Source organism: Dendrobates tinctorius, unplaced genomic scaffold, assembly GCF_039654945.1.
Source record: "Dendrobates tinctorius isolate UK_male_01 unplaced genomic scaffold, ASM3965494v1 ptg000058l, whole genome shotgun sequence".
Taxonomy (NCBI): Eukaryota; Metazoa; Chordata; class Amphibia; order Anura; family Dendrobatidae; genus Dendrobates; species Dendrobates tinctorius.
In genome coordinates, this window is record NW_027361726.1 from 24,492,649 (window position 1) to 24,511,661 (window position 19,013).

General features: G+C 46.2%; 1 protein-coding gene across 4 annotated transcripts in view; it reads left to right on the plus strand.

Moving 5' to 3' along the window:
- EML5 (EMAP like 5) overlaps positions 1–19,013 on the plus strand; it is a 166,934-nt gene that overhangs the window by 72,749 nt on the left and 75,172 nt on the right. For all 4 annotated transcript variants that reach the window (XM_073578207.1, XM_073578210.1, XM_073578206.1 and 1 more), the window contains exons 2-7: positions 11,179–11,338; positions 12,488–12,586; positions 12,963–13,031; positions 15,647–15,832; positions 16,329–16,464; positions 17,984–18,185. In XM_073578207.1, coding sequence (XP_073434308.1) covers positions 11,179–11,338; positions 12,488–12,586; positions 12,963–13,031; positions 15,647–15,832; positions 16,329–16,464; positions 17,984–18,185 — 852 coding nt within the window. The remainder of the gene's footprint in view (positions 1–11,178; positions 11,339–12,487; positions 12,587–12,962; positions 13,032–15,646; positions 15,833–16,328; positions 16,465–17,983; positions 18,186–19,013) is intronic.

Here is a 19,013-nt window from a genome sequence, read left to right on the forward strand (position 1 = left end):
GTGACATCACTGAGAATGCCACCTATCCATCACCAAAGATCAGCAGTGACATCACTGAGAATGCCTCCTATCCATCACTAGAGATCAGCAGTGACATCACTGAGAATGCCTCCTATCCATCACTAGAGATCAGCAGTGACATCACTGAGAATTCCTCCTATTCATCACTAGAGATCAGCTGTGACATCACTGAGAATGCCTCCTATCCATCACTAGAGATCAGCAGTGACATCACTGAGAATGCCTCCTATCCATCACCAGAGATCAGCGGTGACATCACTGAGAATGATTCCTATCCATCACTAGAGATCAGAGGTGACATCACTGAGAATGCCTCCTATCCATCACTAGAGATCAGCGGTGACATCACTGAGAATGGCTCCTATCCATCACTAGAGATCAGCGGTGACATCACTGAGAATGCCTCCTATCCATCACTAGAGAGCAGAGGTGACATCACTGAGAATGCCTCCTATCCATCACTAGAGATCAGCGGTGACATCACTGAGAATGACTCCTATCCATCACTAGAGATCAGCAGTGACATCACTGAGAATGCCTCCTATCCATCACTAGAGATCAGCGGTGACATCACTGAGAATGCTTCCTATCCATCACTAGAAATCAGAGGTGACATCACTGAGAATGCCTCCTATCCATCACTAGAGATCATCAGTGACATCACTGAGAATGCCTCCTATCCATCACTAGAGATCATCAGTGACATCACTGAGAATGCCTCCTATCCATCACTAGAGATCAGAGGTGACATCACTGAGAATGCCTCCTATCCATCACTAGAGATCAGAGGTGATATCACTGAGAATGCCTCCTATCCATCACTAGAGATCAGAGGTGATATCACTGAGAATGCCACCTATCCATCACTAGAGATCAGCGGTGACATCACTGAGAATGCCTCCTATCCATCACTAGAGATCAGAGGTGACATCACTGAGAATGCCTCCTATCCATCACTAGAGATCAGCGTTGACATCACTGAGAATGCCTCCTATCCATCACTAGAGATCAGCGGTGACATCACTGAGAATGCCTCCTATCCATCACTAGAGATCAGAGGTGACATCACTGAGAATGCCTCCTATCCATCACTAGAGATCAGAGGTGACATCACTGAGAATGCCTCCTATCCATCACTAGAGATCAGCGGTGACATCACTGAGAATGCCTCCTATCCATCACTAGAGATCAGCGGTGACATCACTGAGAATGCCTCCTGTCCATCACTAGAGATCATCTGCTTTGAGTTACAGACTTGCACACATGCAGGACATTTTGGACGATATTTCCCTCTGTAGTGAGTAATCCACAGGATGTTGTGTGGTGACTTGAGCATACGTGAATCAGTCAGCCCTTTTGCCAAAGCTTGGATGCATCGCGGATTTGTCAGTAGTATTGGAGCGGTATGAAGTGATGTCCTTTTGACGACCGCACCGTAATAGAAAGGCTGGGAGGACCTGACAGGAGCGGGAGCACATTTTACTGGGAGCCATTCCTATTGCGGCAACCGCTGATCAGACATGACAAGTCAGGCAAGGGTCTCTGCCAACAACTATGGTTTGCGGCTCTTTATCTGATGTAATGCACTGTTAGGGAGCTATGCTCTGCAGTGTAATTGTGCCTCTCTGTATTGCAGCTTTCTGAGCTTCCTGAACCCGGAATATCTGGTGTGTCTGTGACAGCTTTAGTTCAGCTGATATTTTTCAATGTTGTCACTAGTTTCTGAAAAAAAAAAATCACATCAATGTTACTGAGAAATGACTTATTACTCTTATAAATGTGGCATGATGAGTAATATTCAATTCTTCTCTCTGAACATTGCTTCTGCCCCTAGTCTAGTTTATGTTCTAGAGTACTGGACATTGCTTCTTCCTTCTAGCCCTCTGTATGTTCTAGAGTACTGGACATTGCTTCTTCCCCCGGTCTTGTGTATATCTAGAGTACTCGATATTGCTTCTTCCCCCAGATCTTATGTACGTTTTAGAGTACTGGCAATTCTTCTTTTCCCGGTTTTGTGTATGTTCTATAGCGCTGGACATTGCATTATCCTCTTGGAATGTTCTAGAGGACTGGACATCACTTTTTTACTAGTAAAATAATAAATAATAAATCTTTTGTGCCGCTACATCTTCGCTCTAGAGTGTTGGGCGAACATCACGACACGGTACTGGCAGGTCATCCAGGGGTTAAGAGCACTCTGGAACTGGTATCGCGTCGTTTTTGGTGGCCTAAAATCCGGCAGGATGTGGCCTCATATGTGGCTGCCTGTACCACGTGCGCACGGGCCAAGACTCCTCGTTCCCGTCCTGCTGGTAGCTTGCAGCCTCTCGGGGTGCCCAGTAAGCCATGGACTGAGATTTCCATGGATTTTATTACTGACTTGCCCGCCTCGGCAGGGAACTCGGTCATTTTGGTAATTGTTGATAGGTTCTCCAAGATGTCACATTTCGTTGCTTTACCGTCTTTTCCCAATGCTAAGACTCTTGCTCAGATATTTATTCGCGAGGTGGTCAGACTTCATGGTGTCCCGTCTGACATTGTGTCTGATCGAGGTACGCAGTTTGTGGCAAAGTTTTGGAGAGCTTTTTGTTCTCGCCTTGGAATCAAATTATCTCATTCATCGGCTTTCCACCCTCAGTCGAATGGACAGACTGAGCGGATGAACCAAAACCTGGAGCAATACTTGCGCTGCTTTATTTCCGACAATCAGGAAGAGTGGTCAGCGTTTCTTCCTCTGGCAGAATTCGCAATAAACAACCATTGCCAGGAATCGTCTGGGGAATCTCCTATTTTTTTGTGTGTATGGTCAACATCCTCAATTTTGCACCTTGCGTCAGGGGTGCCCAGTTGGCGTCCCTGAAGAGGACCAGTTGGGAGCTCAATTGTCGTCTGTTTGGAGGAGAGTCAAGCAGCGCTTGTTGAAGGTGGGTTCCAGGTACAAACGGGTGGCTGACTGCAGACGTGTGCCAGGTCCGGACCTGTGTGTGGGTGATTGGGTGTGGTTATCTACTAGGAACATTAAGCTCAAGATACCGTCACTTATGTTGGGTCCCAGGTTCATTGGCCCATTTAGAATCTCCGCAGTGATCAACCCCGTGGCATTTCGTTTGGAGTTGCCGGCTGTGTATAAGATTCATAATGTATTTCACAAAGCATTGCTAAAGAAGGTCGTGGGTTTGGTGGATGGTTCCCCCGGGCCACCACCTCCCGTCTTGGTGGATGGCGCGTTGGAATTTGAGGTGTCCAAAGTGGTGGACTCTAGGGTTGTGCGTCGCACTCTACAGTACCTGGTCCACTGGCGTGGCTATGGTCCTGAGGAGAGGACATGGGTGCCGGCCTCTGACATTCATGCTGATCGACTGGTTACTATGTTCCATCGTCGCCATCCGGACAAGCCAGGTCCTTGACATGGTGAGGTTCCGGAGGTCCCTCGTAGAAGGCGGGGTACTGTCATGTCGGACACTGTTCACAGTCACCAGGGTGTCCGGCAGACAGCGGTAATACCCTGTTGGGTATTCTGTTCCAGTCGGGATAGGGTTAACCAGGTTGTCATGCTGGCTGAGGGCTGGGCCACGCCCTTGGTCTTTAAATAGTTCGTCCTGACTATGGGCGTCGCCGACTATAGCTTTAGCCTAGTGCTAGCAATACCGGTCAGCAGTGGTGGTGTTGGAGCGTCTGATATCTGGTGCAGTATATCCCTCAGTGGTTCTTTCTCCAATCTGTTATATATATATATATTTGGTTGCCCTTGCACCTTATTGTATTCCCTTGTGTATTAACTGTGTGGTGTTTCTTTTACCCCTGTCCATACGTATTTGTGGGGTCTGGTCCCTCACTGGGTGGAGGGTGGTGGGTTCAGCTTAGGGCTGGACAGGAGACAGGGACAGGGTGGAGGCTCAGGCAGGCACACCTTCAGTGTAAACCCTGGGTAGAGGGACAGACAGGGTTCCCCTAGTCTGAGGGACATCGCAGGGGTCCCGGGGTTTTTGCCTAAAGTAACCTAGGCATACCATGACATCAAGGTGTAGGTTCACCCTATAATTCTCGGTTTTTCCTGGCAGCAGAGATGGTGCTAGAGAGCAGGACTAGGAGAATTTCTGTGTTTGTGGACAGTAGAGCTGGAGTCAGTATGGTGGATGCTGAGTTTGCTAGAACTCATGTGCTTGCTTGCTCCACCTTATCTAAGCCCATTCCTATTTACGCCATAGAATCAGCGCCACTTGCACAGAGAACACTGACGCAAATTGTACATAACATAAGACTGATAATGGACTCTTTCCATTATGAGGTAATTCCTTATGTCCTGGAGGGTCTCCCCACAACAATTGTTCTGGCTTTACCCTGGTCGTTGTAATATAACCCAACGGTGGATTGGCAATCCAAAGAAATTGTGGAATGGGGAGATTACTGCCTTGATAACTGTCTAAACATTTCCCTTTCTACAGTATCTATGGGGACCTTACCTGCGTTTTTGTCTGGCTTTGAGGACGTTTTTTCCGAGAAGTGGTGTCAGGATTTGCCTCCCCATCGTGCATATGACTGTCTTATTAACCTGACTCCTGGTGCTAAACTACACAAGTACAGAGTGTACAATCTGTCCGGTCCTGAGAGACAAGCCATGAAAGATTTTATTGCCGAGATTCTTGAGAAGGGACATTTCAGACCTTCATCTTTGCCCGTGGTGGCAGGGTTCTTTTTCTTGAAGAAGAAAGATGGTGGTCTGTTTAGATTTTTGGGAATTGAATCTAATTGCTATCCGAGATCCATATCCTCTTCCCCTGATTCCAGATTTATTCAACCAGGTCGTGGGAGCTAAGGTGTTCTCCAAGTTGGATTTAATGGGGGCCTATAACCTGGTTAGAAGCAGATGAATGGGGATGAATGGAAAACGGCGTTCAATACCGAGGGACATTTCGAGAGTCTGATTATGCCTTTCGGTCTGACCAATGCACCAGTGGTGTTGCCAGCATTTCATTAGTTATTTTCCATCATTTGGTGTGCAGGTTTCTGGTGGTCTATCTGGATGATATTTTGGTTTATTCACCTGATTTGGAGAGACATCAGGGGCATGTGAGACAGGTGCTTCAGATATTAAGGGATAACAAGCTTTATGCCAAACCAGAGAAATGTGTTTTCGCCATTCTGGAGGTGCAGTTTTTGGGCTACCTGTTGTCAGCTTCACGTTTTCGGATGGATCCTAAAAAGTTTCGGGCTGTGCTCAACTGGGACCGACCCGAAAATCTGAAGGCATTACAGCATTTTCTGGGTTTTACTAATTTTTTACGAAAGTTTATTCAAAATTTTTCGGTAATGGTGAAAACTCCTTACTGACATGACAAGGGAGGGGTCTGATCTTTCCAAATGGTCGGATGCTGCTCAACAGGCTTTTTCCTCCTTAAAGAGTTGTTTTGACGCTGCACCTATACTCAGTCAACCAGATGTTTCTCAACCTTTTATCCAGGGCTGTGGAGTCGGTAAGCCAAACCTGCGACTCCGACTTCTCAATATCCCTTACACCGACTCCACGACTCCGACTCCCACATATATTGCTTATATTTAAGTGAAAAATGTATTGTAGTACAATGTGAACATCAGACATTTAATCATTTTTATGATACAATAATCAAGATATTTAGATAGAACATAATATATATTTATTGGAATACAACTTTAGAACACAAAAAACTGTAATAAATTGTAAATATGTAATACACTATGTAATAACGATTACATATATACAGTACAGACCAAAAGTTTGGACACACCTTCTCATTCAAAGAGTTTTCTTTATTTTCATGACTATGAAAATTGTAGATTCACTCTGAAGGCATCAAAACTATGAATTAACACATGTGGAATTATATAATTAGCAAAAAAGTGTGACACAACTGAAAATACTGTATGTCTTATATTCTAGGTTCTTCAAAGTAACCACCTTTTGCTTTGATTACTGCTTTGCGCACTCTTGGCATTCTCTTGATGAGCTTCAAGAGGTAGTCACCGTAAATGATCTTCCAACAGTCTTGAAGGAGTTCCCAGAGATGCTTAGCACTTGTTGGCCCTTTTGCCTTCACTCTGTGGTCCAGCTCACCCCAAACCATCTCAATTGGGTTCAGGTCTGGTGACTGTGGAAGCCAGGTCATCTGGCGTAGCACCCCATCACTCTCCTTCTTGGTCAAATAGCCCTTACACAGCCTGGAGGTGTTTGGGGTCATTGTCCTGTTGAAAAATAAATGATGGTCCAACTAAACACAAACTGGATGGAATAGCATGCCGCTGCAAGATGCTGTGGTAGCCATGCTGGTTCAGTATGCCTTCAATTTTGAATAAATCCCCAAAAGTGTCACCAGCAAAGCACCCCCACACCATCACACCTCCTCCTCCATTCTTCACGGTGGGAACCAGGCATGTAGACTCCATCCGTTCACCTTTTCTGCGTCGCACAAAGACACGGTGGTTGGAACCAAAGATCTCAAATTTGGACTCATCAGACCAAAGCACAGATTTCTACTGGTCTAATGTCTATTCCTTGTGTTCTTTAGCCCAAACAAGTCTCTTCTGCTTGTTGCCTGCCCTTAGCAGTGGTTTCCTAGCAGTTATTTTACCATGAAGGCCTGCTGCACAAAGTCTCCTCTTAACAGTTGTAGAGATGTGTCTGCTGCTAGAACTCTGTGTGGCATTGACCTGGTCTCTAATCTGAGCTGCTGTTAACCTGCGATTTCTGAGGCTGGTGACTCGGATGAACTTATCCTCCGCAGGAGACTCTTGTTCTTCCTTTCCTGGGGCGGGCCTCATGTGAGCCAGTTTCTTTGTAGTGCTTGATGATTTTTGCCACTGCACTTGGGGACACTTTCAAAGTTTTCCCAATTTTTCGGACTGACTGACCTTCATTTCTTAAAGTAATGATGGCCACTCGTTTTTCTTAGCTGCTTTTTTCTTGCCATAATACAAATTCTAACAGTCTATTCAGTAGGACTATCACCTGTGTATCCACCAGACTTCTGCACAACACAACTGATGGTCCCAACCCCATTTATAAGGCAAGAAATCCCACTTATTAAACCTGACAGGGCACACCTGTGAAGTGAAAACCATTTCCGGTGACTACCTCTTGAAGCTTATCAAGAGAATGTCAAGAGTGTGCAAAGCAGTAATCAAAGCAAAAGGTGGCTACTTTGAAGAACCTAGAATATAAGACATATTTTCAGTTGTTTCACACTTTTTTATTAATTATATAATTCCATATATGTTAATTCATAGTTTTGATGCCTTCAGAGTGAATCTACAATTTTCATAGTCATGAAAATAAAGAAAACTCTTTGAATGAGGTGTGTTCAAACTTTTGGTCTGTACTGTGTGTGTGTGTGTGTATATATATATATATATATATATATATATATATATATATACACACACTCTATGACTTATCTCAGCTAAGACAAACCGTAGATCCTCACGCTACATTCACACAATGGGGGTAGCCAGGATCAAACCTGGGGGGGGCAGAACCTCATACTGTTCCACAGAACCTCATACTGCACACCTCAGCTGCTGCAGATCCTCATACTGCACGCCCCTACACTTGAAAATAAAGCCTGCACCATAAGAAGATGTGGTGATGAATGCAGTCTATTTATTCCAACTATCAATTGATGTTGATGTGTTACTAAGGGTGAGCAATGCCTGTCCTCGGCGTCCTTTTGGGCAGCTATGAGGTGTACCTGACTGGTGCTAAAAAAAAGGAGTGTTAGTCTGTGTGCTACCCGGCTTTCATTCTTTTTGGTACAGATAAGATATGGATAGACAGATATGGATAAATGGATAGATAGAGCAGATTTCTAATCTGCTTTTACTTTTTAAACTTTTTATTAGATTTAAACAAGAAGGAAAAAACAATACATGTGACAGATAAAATGCTTTGTCAAAAGTTACATCACTTTCCTAGCCCATCTTCCTGACCCAATACTGGTATATTATCTTTTACAAAAAAAAACATTTGTCACACAGTGTAACAAGTAGTCGTGTTTTCTTCAGGGCTTCTAATATGCTTTTGCTATTGAAAACATCTATGAGCTCAAAAACCTTTCAGGTGATGCGGTTTTTTAAAAAGCTGATCTGCTTTTGCATCTGAAAAACATCCTCAAAAAATGAAGGAAAAATGCTGTGTGTGAATGTAGCCTTAGATCAGGAATACAACAGCCATTTATAGGACATTTCATAACTTTCCCAAATTCCTGTGAAAAAATATTCAGCACATTCTGCATGGAACTACTGTACCCAATTTACAGTATTATATATTTTAGGAGTCGGAGTCGGTCCATTTTATACCGACTCCGACTCCACCAAAATGATATCCGACTTCACGACTCCGACTCCACAGCTCTGTTTTTATCATAGAAGTGGATGCGTTGGAGGTGGGAGTTGGGGCTGTGTTGTCTCGGGGTCCGTCCCCTGGTAAATGGCGTCCATGCGCCTTTTTTTCCAAAAAATTATCTTCGGCTGAGAGAAATTATGACGTGGGTAATAGGGAGCTTTTGTTAATTAAACTGGCGTTCAAGGAGTGGCGACATTGGTTGGAGGGGGCTGTCCATTCTATTACTATTATTACTGACCATAAGATCCTGTCCTATCTTCAACCCGAAACAAGCTAGGTGGTTCCTTGTTCTTTGCTAGATTCAACCTTGTAGTCACTTTCCATCCAGGAGTTAAAAACACCAAGGCTGATGTTTTGTCCCGGAGCTTCCCTGGTGGTGTTTTGCAGAAAGGGGTAGCCATCTCAGCCTTATACCCTGACGTGGAGGGTGAAGTTTTGGAGGCTCAGGGGGACACCCCTGCCTCCTGCCCTTCAGAGAGGTTATTTGTACCGTTTGATTTGCGCTGTAAAGTTCCCTCCAATGTGGTGTCAGATAGGGGGACCCAATTTGTTTCTAAGTTCTGGAAAGCATACTGTACTCGACTGGGGGTGCAGCTGTCCTTTTTCTCTGCTTTCCATCCTCAGTCGAATGGATAGACTGAGCACGTTAACGAGAATTTGGAGACTTTTGTCCTAAAAAAACAGGAGGATTGGGCATCCTACTTTCCGTTGGCTGAGTTTGCTATTAATAATCATCGCCAAGAATCTACCAGCAGGTCACCATTCTTTGGTGCATACGGTTTCCATCCACATTTTGGTATTTTTGGTGGGGGAGAGGCTTCGAGAGTCCCTGAAGAAGAACATTTTGCTTCGTAACTCTTCTCTGTGTGGCGGGGAGTTCTGAGTAATTTGAAGGTCATGGGAGAAAGGTACAAGCATATGGCTGACAGAAAATGCTAGTCAGGTCCAGCCCCTATATAATAACCGTCGTCATTAACCCTGCAGCTTTTCGCCTTGAGCTACCCCAGGCTCTTAAAATCCACATTGTGTTCCACAGTTCTTTGCTCAAGAGGTATGTTGAACCTCTTGAGTCTTCTTCCCTGCCGCCACCCCCAATCATTGTTGATGGTGGTAATTTGGAGTTCCAGATTTCGAGGATTGTTGATTTTCGTCTTCAGCATCATTCCCTGCAGTACTTGGTGCACTGGAGGGGGTGTGGTCCAGAACAGAGGATGTGTGTTTCAGCATCAGAGGTGAATGCCCCTAGACTGGTTCTTTCGTTCCATGCCTCGCATCCTGAGAAACCAGGTTCTGAGTGTCCGGAGGCCACTCGTAGAAGGGGGGGGGCGAGAAATGTCACTGGTGAGTCAGGTGTGACAGACAGTCACCCTTGATCCGGCTGTAGAAGGTCTTTGTGTTTAGCTCAAGCACAGTCTTGATTTTTGCATGTGTTATGGAGTGATATCCTTCTCTCTCTAGGACCCAATAGTTACCTCTACCTGCTGCTAATCACACACCTATACTGAAGGTATAGATACATTCAATTGCTGCAGCATGGTGCGGATGTTGGCTCTTATTTGCCTCAGTCTTGTTGGAGGTTCTAGCAGTCGGTTAGTGTCTTTCCCTGGAGGATTGCTGGCGTGACATCTCGGTTGTCTTCTCAAGCTAAGTGTCCCCCCCCATCCGTCTTCCCTCTCTGTCTTTAGTTTTAGTTGTGACTGACTTGTACATAGCCTGTCCCTTCCCTATGTAGGGCCTATCGCTAGGGTAAGGCAGGGATTAGGTTCCTGCTTGGCGATAGGTGCAGAACTTATATTGGGAAGTTTAGGGCAGACAGGGTGATTTTAGATCTGCCTAAGGGTCCCCTCTTCCCTAGTGTTTGGGCTCCCCCTTCTCTCTTCACGTTGTTGTGCACTTACTTGTCCTTCACCCAGCGTGACAATGTTCTAAAATACTGGACATTTCTTCTTTCCCTGTTTTTTTGTATGTTCTAGAGTTCTGGACATTGCTTCTTCCCCCGATCTTGTGTATGCTATAGAGTACTGGACATTGTTTCTTTCCCGGGTCTTGTGTATTTTCTAGTGTATTAGACACTGCTTCTTCCCCCGGGTCTTGTCTGTTTTCTAGAGTTCTGGACATTGCATCCTCTTCTGGGTCTTGTGCATGTTCTGAACATTGCATCACCATCCAAGTCTTGTGTGAGTGTTCACTGTCCGATGCTCCAGAATCCTGCTCGCTTTCCGTGTTTAGCTGTGGATTGTCTTTTATGGTCCGTGCCATTATTCAGTGCAGACTTTAGGAGCCTCCCGGGAGGAATAATCTGCAGTAATAGATGTTCTCTGTGCTCCTTGTTAATGTTTAGCTGTCTTTTCCTAAACTATTAACCATTTATTCTAACGAGTCTGTGGTGCTGGGAGCGCTGACCGCCATTCCTACAGGTGGTGGCCTCGTAAATCTGACACTGTAGGGAACCTGTCTGTATTGCATATTGTCAGGCCATGCTTTTACCAATACATTGAGTCAAAATATTCCTCTCGACTCTCCTGATCGTGAGCTAATCATAGAAACCTCATGCTCCGCTCCTGAGGCTAATGATGTGGCATTGCTTCATATGAGGCCGCTACATGCTATATTATTTACCGGGGCATACATCTACCATCCTATATGTCTTGTTATAAGTGGATTGCGACCCCCACACTAAACCATACGTGGCTCCCCTATACAGGCCTGGTCACAGCTGCTTTTTCTTGGTGTCATTCATTACTATGTGAGATCAGTCGCTGAAGTTGTATCTTGCATTGTAGTTTGGCGCTGCACCCCGAGAGGCTGCTGGTGGCTACTGGGCAAGTTGGGAAGGAGCCGTATATCTGCGTGTGGGATTCGTACTCCGTGCAAACAGTCTCCATCCTGAAAGATGTTCACACTCACGGGATCGCGTGCCTGGCATTTGATCTGGATGGTCAGGTGAGTGCTTGGCTGAGATACAGTGTAACCTGTATGTACAATATATGGGGGCTTACACAGGTTATTATAGTTTAGGAGGTTAGTCCTCGTAGTGCAGAGTGTAAGTCATCATGGTTCAAGGGGTGACTGCTACCCATTGGTGGGTTGATCTGCCGTTAGTGGGTGTGGGGGGGGGGAGACTTCTCTCCATTGGTGGGCGCAGGTTTTCTTTACTGCTCTGCCATTGGTGGGTACATGGGCCAACTGCTTTCTATTGGTGGATGCATGAGCCAGATGCTCTCCACTGATAGGTGCATGGGCCAGCTGCTCTCCATTTATGAGTGCATGGGACAACTGCTCTCCATTGGTGGGTACATGGGCTGACTGCTTTCTATTGGTGGACGCATGGGCCAGCTGCTTTCCATTAGTGGGTCCTGGGTCCAGCTGCTCTCCATTGGTGGGAGCATGGGCAGGCTGCTCTCTGTTGGCGGATGTAGAGGGAGTCAGCTGCTCTATTGGTGGATGCAGAAGGGGACTGCTGCTCTCCATTGGTGGATGCAGAGTTGGGGCAACTGCTCTCTATTGGTGGGTGCATGGGCCAGCTGCTCTCTATTGGTGGGTGCAGAGTGGGCCTGCTGCTCTCCATTGGTGGATGCAGAGGGGGCCAGCTGCTCTCTGTTGGTGGGTGCATGGGCCTGCTGCTCTCCATTGGTGGATGCACATGGGGGCCAGCTGCTCTCTATTGGTGGATTCAGAGGGGGCCAGCTGCTATCTATTGGTGGATGTGGAGGGGGCAGCTGCTTTCTATTGGTGGATGCACATGGGAGCCAGCTGCTCTCTATTGGTGGATTCAGAGGGGGCCAGCTGCTCTCTATTGGTGGACTCAGAGGAGACCAGCTGCTCTCTATTGGTGGGTGCATGGGCCAGCTGCTCTCTATTGGTGGATTCAGAGGGGGCCAGCTGCTCTCTATTGGTGGCTGCAGAGGGGGTCCAGCTGCTCTCTATTGGTGGGTGCATGGACCTGCTGCTCTCCATTGGTGGATGCAGGGGGCAGTCCCTAATAGCACTGGCTTCGGCCTGTCTAGGTGCAGGCACACTGCTTCTTACTGTGTAGGAAATGTAACCATGACCTCTTCTCTCTTCTCATCTTCCTCCTTCTCCTCCATGCAGCGTCTGGTGTCCGTGGGCCTCGACTCCAAGAACACGATTTGTGTATGGGACTGGAGGAAAGGGAAGATGCTCTCTATGGCTCCGGGACACACTGACCGGGTATGGGGGTTATCTAGGGGCGTATATAAGAAAGTGTGGGACTCCCTACAGACCATAAGCCTAGGCCTCATATCTGGTGGTGATATCTGTACATATTTGTATGATTGCAAGCTAGTGTTCTAAGTTATCAGCTGCAGGTTGCCACTCTATTCCAGTGTTCTCCAACCTGTGGCTCTTCAGTTCTTGTAAAACTATAACTCCCATCATGTCCTGACAGGTTGAACTGAACAGTTACAGGTTAAAGATCACGTGTGCATCCTATACATTATGTAGATGTGAGGGCCCCGCTTAATGCTGGCCCTGTGGCCCCTGCACGTGAAGTCGTGTCCTGTGATGCTGCCATGTGATGTCTCACTACTATCCGCTTTTCTTCCAGATTTTTGACATCTCGTGGGATCTCTATCAGCCGAACAAGCTGGTCAGCTGCGGGGTGAAGCACATCAAGGTCTGCATCTACATTAACGTGGATTGCTTGGGTTCGATTCTGATCGTGAATCCTTTGGGTCACCATCTGTAATATAGAGTATTTATGGCAGCTTTCTTGCTCTGACAGTTTTATCTTTTTCTGCTATACAATATGCTACCTTTCCAGAGTGCACAGATTTGTTTTATGCCCCATATATCTCCAGTTTTCTTGACTCCTGTGTCCCTGTGCGGTTCTGTAGATACCCCTATGCCTCTCATCATGGGGGTAACTGGCCCCTGTCCCGCCCCCGCACTTCTGTCCTCACCACCCGCTGTAGTCCTCCACAACGTGCCGCCAGATAAGCAGTGGGACGCGCTCTCTGCGCACAGCGCCACTTGAGTAACATTTCTCTGCGCTGTTTACTCTGAATTATTTATCTGATAAGATGAATTATTTATAGAAAGATAAATATTTAACTTCACATTGAGGCTGCGCCGCCAAACCGGGACACGAACAGCCCAACTATTCATTACCAAATAATGGGACGCGCAGAGCGCAGAGGAAAGACATGCTAACAAGGCGTCCACCGCTAGGAGACCCCCATTGCTAGATACAGATCCGCATTGTAGCATCACTGGAAATGGAAAGATACTAAAGATTAAGACTGAAATCTGTGCTGATTCTAGACATAGCTACAGAGTGATCACGCCAGCAGAATAGTGAGTGCAGCTCTGGAGTATAATTCAGGATGTAACTCAGGATCAGTAATGTAATGTATGTACACAGTGACTGCAGCAGCAGAATAGTGAGTGCAGCTCTGGAGTATAATACAGGATGTAACTCAGGATCAGTAATGTAATGTATGTACACAGTGACTGCACTAGCAGAATAGTGAGTGCAGCTCTGGAGTATAATACAGGATGTAACTCAGGATCAGTACAGGATCAGTAATGTAATGTATGTACACAATGACTGTACCAGCAGAATAGTGAGTGCAGCTCTGGAGTATAATTCAGGATGTAACTCAGGATCAGTAATGGAATGTATGCACACAGTGACTGCACCAGCAGAATAGTGTGTGCAGCTCTGGGGTATAATACAGGATGTAACTCAGGATCAGTAATGTATGTACACAGTGACTGCACCAGCAGAATAGTGAGTGCAGCTCTGGAGTATAATACAGGATGTAACCCAGGATCAGTAATGTAATGTATGTACACAGTGACTGCACCAGCAGAATAGTGAGTGCAGCTCTGGGGTATAATACAGTATGTAACTCAGGATCAGTAATGTATGTACACAGTGACTGCACCAGCAGAATAGTGAGTGCAGCTCTGGGGTATAATACAGGATGTAACTCAGGATCAGTAATGTAATGTATGTACACAGTGACTGCACCAGCAGAATAGTGAGTGCAGCTCTGGGGTATAATACAGTATGTAACTCAGGATCAGTAATGTATGTACACAGTGACTGCACCAGCAGAATAGTGAGTGCAGCTCCGGGGTATAATACAGTATGTAACTCAGGACCAGTAATGTATGTACACATTGACTGTAGCAGCAGAATAGTGAGTGCAGCTCTGGAGTATAATACAGGATGTAACAGGATGTAACTCAGGATCAGTAATGTAATAATCTTTATTTTTTTATATAATAATCTTTATTTTTATATAGCGCTAACATATTCCGCAGCGCTTTACAGTTTTTGCACATATTTTCAACACTGTCCCTGATGGGGCTCACAATCTAAATTCCCTATTAGTATGTCTTTGGAGTGTGGGAGGAAACCGGAGTGCCCGGAGGAAACCCACGCAAACACGGGGAGAACATACAAACTCCTTGCAGATGTTGTCCTTGGTGGGATTCGAACCCAGGGCAGCTAACCACTGAGCCACCGTGCTGCCCATGTAATGTATGTACACAGTGACTGTAGCAGCAGAATAGTGAGTGCAGCTCTGGTATGTAATACAGGAGAACTAATGTATGCACACAGCAGACGTGAGACCACATTCCTTATATTACAGTACCAGCTCATCTATTACTGCTGACAACCCTGTCTGTACACCATATATGGGGGGTTGTCAGCACCGCCCCATGGTGATGTCATCAGTGATATAATTGCAGTGTCATCAGGTGATAATACATGATGTGTGTATGACCGGATTTTTTGGAGCTGCACCTCTTTGTACACCCCTGCATATACTTATTGATCCAACATGTTCATTTTCTGAGCTGTGTTCGTCCTTATTCCCATGATGTATCCATTGTGGCAAGATTAAAACATCCGATGTTCCCTTCACCCACCAGAGCGGAATCGATCCGTCATCCTCCGTAATTGGAGGTTTTGCTGTCCATAGTGCCGGCTCAGCTCCTGCACGGCTTTGTGGGCTCTGATCCATTTAGCTCTTATTTGTGGAGGAAATGGCTCCTAAAGTAATTACCTCGGGGCTAGTCGCTTCGTTATCAGGTTTAGATGATTATATAGAAGGACAACTTCTGCTGCCACTTGAAAGATGGTGAAGTGCGGGGGTTCGGAGTCTGGTGGTTGGTGGCGTCCATGCTGTTGTGTCTCTATTGGGGTTACGCTTCCTGCCGTCCCTCCATGATTGCGGCTTTTCTGTCCTGATGGATTGTGCCCTTTTTCTCCTGCAGTTTTGGTCTTTGTGCGGGAATTCGTTGACCCCGAAGCGCGGTGTCTTTGGGAAGACAGGTGACCTGCAGACCATCCTGTGCCTGGCAGGTGCAAGGGACGAGGTGACGTACTCCGGAGCGCTGAACGGGGACATCTACGTCTGGAAGGGGATGAACCTCGCTCGGACAATCCAGGGAGCGCACACGGTGAGCAGCGCCGCCATCGGTACACAAAGGATGTGCTGAAACTTGTAGTTCTCCACGAGAGCCACCCCTCCAATATCTAGAGCAGATCGCCATCTGAGGAATCATTAAAGGGCCTGCTTCCAGTTTCCTGTAGACGATAATATATTTCTCAGTTTGAAAAATTATGCAATTTGCAGATATATTTTCAAGGTCTCTGCTTCCTGACAGTGAATAGAAACACAAACAATAGGATTTGTTACAATGACTCCATATAGCTAGCACAAGTCTCTCGCCTGCCCTGTAATGTTCTTGCCTATTTTAGCTCACTGAGGATTGCCTGCGTTAAAGCATTGTAACAAACCCTCAGCTGTGTGAGCGGCGGGGGTTGTTAGTTTCTGCATGGAGTGATCATAAAAATCACTATATCTGTGTAGAAATCCCACAAGGAAAACCAGTAACTTCCATCCGGATGAGACCCCCCCCCTCCCCACTAATCCGTTAACCTCTTCTCTTCCAGGCAGGGATCTTCAGCATGAACGCCTGCGAGGAGGGATTTGCCACTGGTGGACGGGACGGCTGCGTGCGTCTGTGGGATTTAAACTTTAAACCTATTACTGTTATTGATCTCAGGGAAACAGACCAAGGATATAAAGGTACAGCTGAAACTCTGAAGGGGGTGGGGGGGGACGAAAATGTCACAAATATCCAAAATAGTTGAATATGCAAAAGTGTAGCCAACTAAATAGATGCAGATGGACGAACGCAGCCGGATTGGTCATATGGTCCAGTGTGAGGGTCCACACATAACACACAGCCACCCTATACTGGATCTGTAGGGGCGATGCGCTCGTCATGGTCGGTTCACCTCAATGGGATCTGAGCTGTCTCCGCAGTTCCCATAAATGAAGGAAAATTTCCTGTCTGTGGCTGAGAATAAAATCATATCTCTCCACTGACCTAATTTTTTATTACGCTACAGATGGCAGCCGCTCAGGGTCTGCGATTACACAGAGCACCCCCTGGTGGAAAACACGCTCCCTGCGGCTTCAGGAAATGGACTAAGTCCTTTCAGGAGCGATTCATTATTTCATAATGGCGCCATATTTCAATATATTTTTTTTTAGAGATGTCCGAATCAACTCACAGGATACTTCAGAGGTCAGGAGCCTGTGAGCCGCCTCCAAGCTGCTGGAGACCCCGGCTCCTCTTGTGATTTGATGACTCTGACGCATTGGAGATGTCGGCACATAGGAGGAGGCTCGCTGGGCTCCCATCAAGCAGCTATTGACTACCGATGTGGTCGCTGGTCCTGGGTCGTTGCAAATTGATTCGCTCATCTCCTGGTTTGGTGATGATGTGCTTTTAATCAATCAAATCTGGGTGTTGGCCATATGCCGCCATTCCTCTGTCCCATACTCCCTAATCATGTGTATGGTGGAGCTTTCCCAGACTCCTGCCTAGTTCGGTAAAGATAGTAAGTATATTTGATGCTCCAGATTCTGGGACAGTTAGGAGGAAATCATAATGTTTTCCATTATTATTTAAACCACACAAAATTTCTGCGGCAGAAAATAAATGCTGTAGGCTTTTTGTTTTGCTTTTCTTGATATTTTGACCACCAGGTGTCACTATTCTGAGAGTTTCTTAAAGGTGTTATTTGGAAAGGAAATATTGATGGCCTACCCTTGGGATAGGTCATCAATGTCTGATGGGTGGGCGTGCGACACCCGGCTCCCCTGCCGATCAGCCATTCCTGGTACTGCTCAGTTACAGAGCTACATGCACAGCTCCATTGACTGCATAGTGGTCGTGGCCAGGTACTGCACATCCGCCATCTATTTAAATAAATGGAGGCAAATGTGAAGTACCCAGCTGCAACCATTATATAGTCGACGGAGCTGTGCTGTGCAGATCTATAACTAAGCAGTCGAAGACTATGACAACAATGGGAGTGGTGGGGTTGCCGGGTGTCGCACTCCCATCGATCAGACATCGGATAGGATAGGGGGCGAACGGTGCCGTGCACAACAGGCTATTTATTACCTGCCTGTTAGGCCTGCTAGTGCTTAGATACATTTTTTGTTTTTTTTGTAAGGTCTCGTGGCTTATATTACAAGTAACCCGTATCGACACATCTGTGCACCCTTTTAATGTCGCCCCTTGTGCTTCCAGGTTTATCCGTGCGGAGCGTGTGCTGGAGGGGAGACCATATTCTGGTGGGGACTCAGGACAGCGAGATCTTCGAGGTTGTGGTGCACGAGCGGAATAAACCTTTCCTGATAATGCAGGGACACTGTGAGGGCGAGCTCTGGGCCCTGGCCGTCCACCCAACCAAACCGCTGGCGATTACCGGGAGCGACGACCGATCGGTCAGGTCTGCAGCGTCTGATTGTCGTGTGTGTGACTGTGCGGATATTAACTACTAACACTCTATCTAAGGCTGAGGTCACACTGGCGAGGAATACGGCCGAGAGAGAGGCGCTAAGAGCACGCATTAGACACGGACCAATGATTCTCTATGGAGTCCCTTGCACCAGGCGTATATTTCTCATCCGTATTCTACGCTCCGTGCCACTCGCAGCATGCTGCGATTGTCAGCGTACTACGCCCGTAATACGCCAATGCAAGTCTATGGGTGCGCTAAAAATACGGATTACACACGGACCACACATGTGACCTGCGAGAAATACGCACCAGGTGTCTTTTAGCAAAGCCGGCAATTCAGTGCACGATACAGTAAACTCACACTGACAGGTTTAATAAAGAAATGAAAGAATAGATATAGACACATAAAATACATATATATATATATATATATATATATATACATGCAATCTATGTGTCTATATCTATTCTTTGGTTTCTGTTATAAACCCTGTCATAGGGCTCCATTATATGTCCATTTTGCAAGCCTGCGAGAAAGTCTCGCCATACGGATGCCATACGGATTACATACGGATGCTTACATGCGCAAAATACGCGACCACACCTTGATTACGGATGACATACGGAGCACTGTTTAGGGGTCTGTCATCCGTATTACGCATGTAAAATACTGACCATATTTTGCGTCGGTTAGTGTGACCCCGGCCTAATAGTAATAATAGTAACAATGTTTGTAGTAACATTGGTTATAGTACTAGTAACATTGTATCTAATAATAGTAGTAGTAGTAATAGTAACAAAGTATCTATTAGTAATG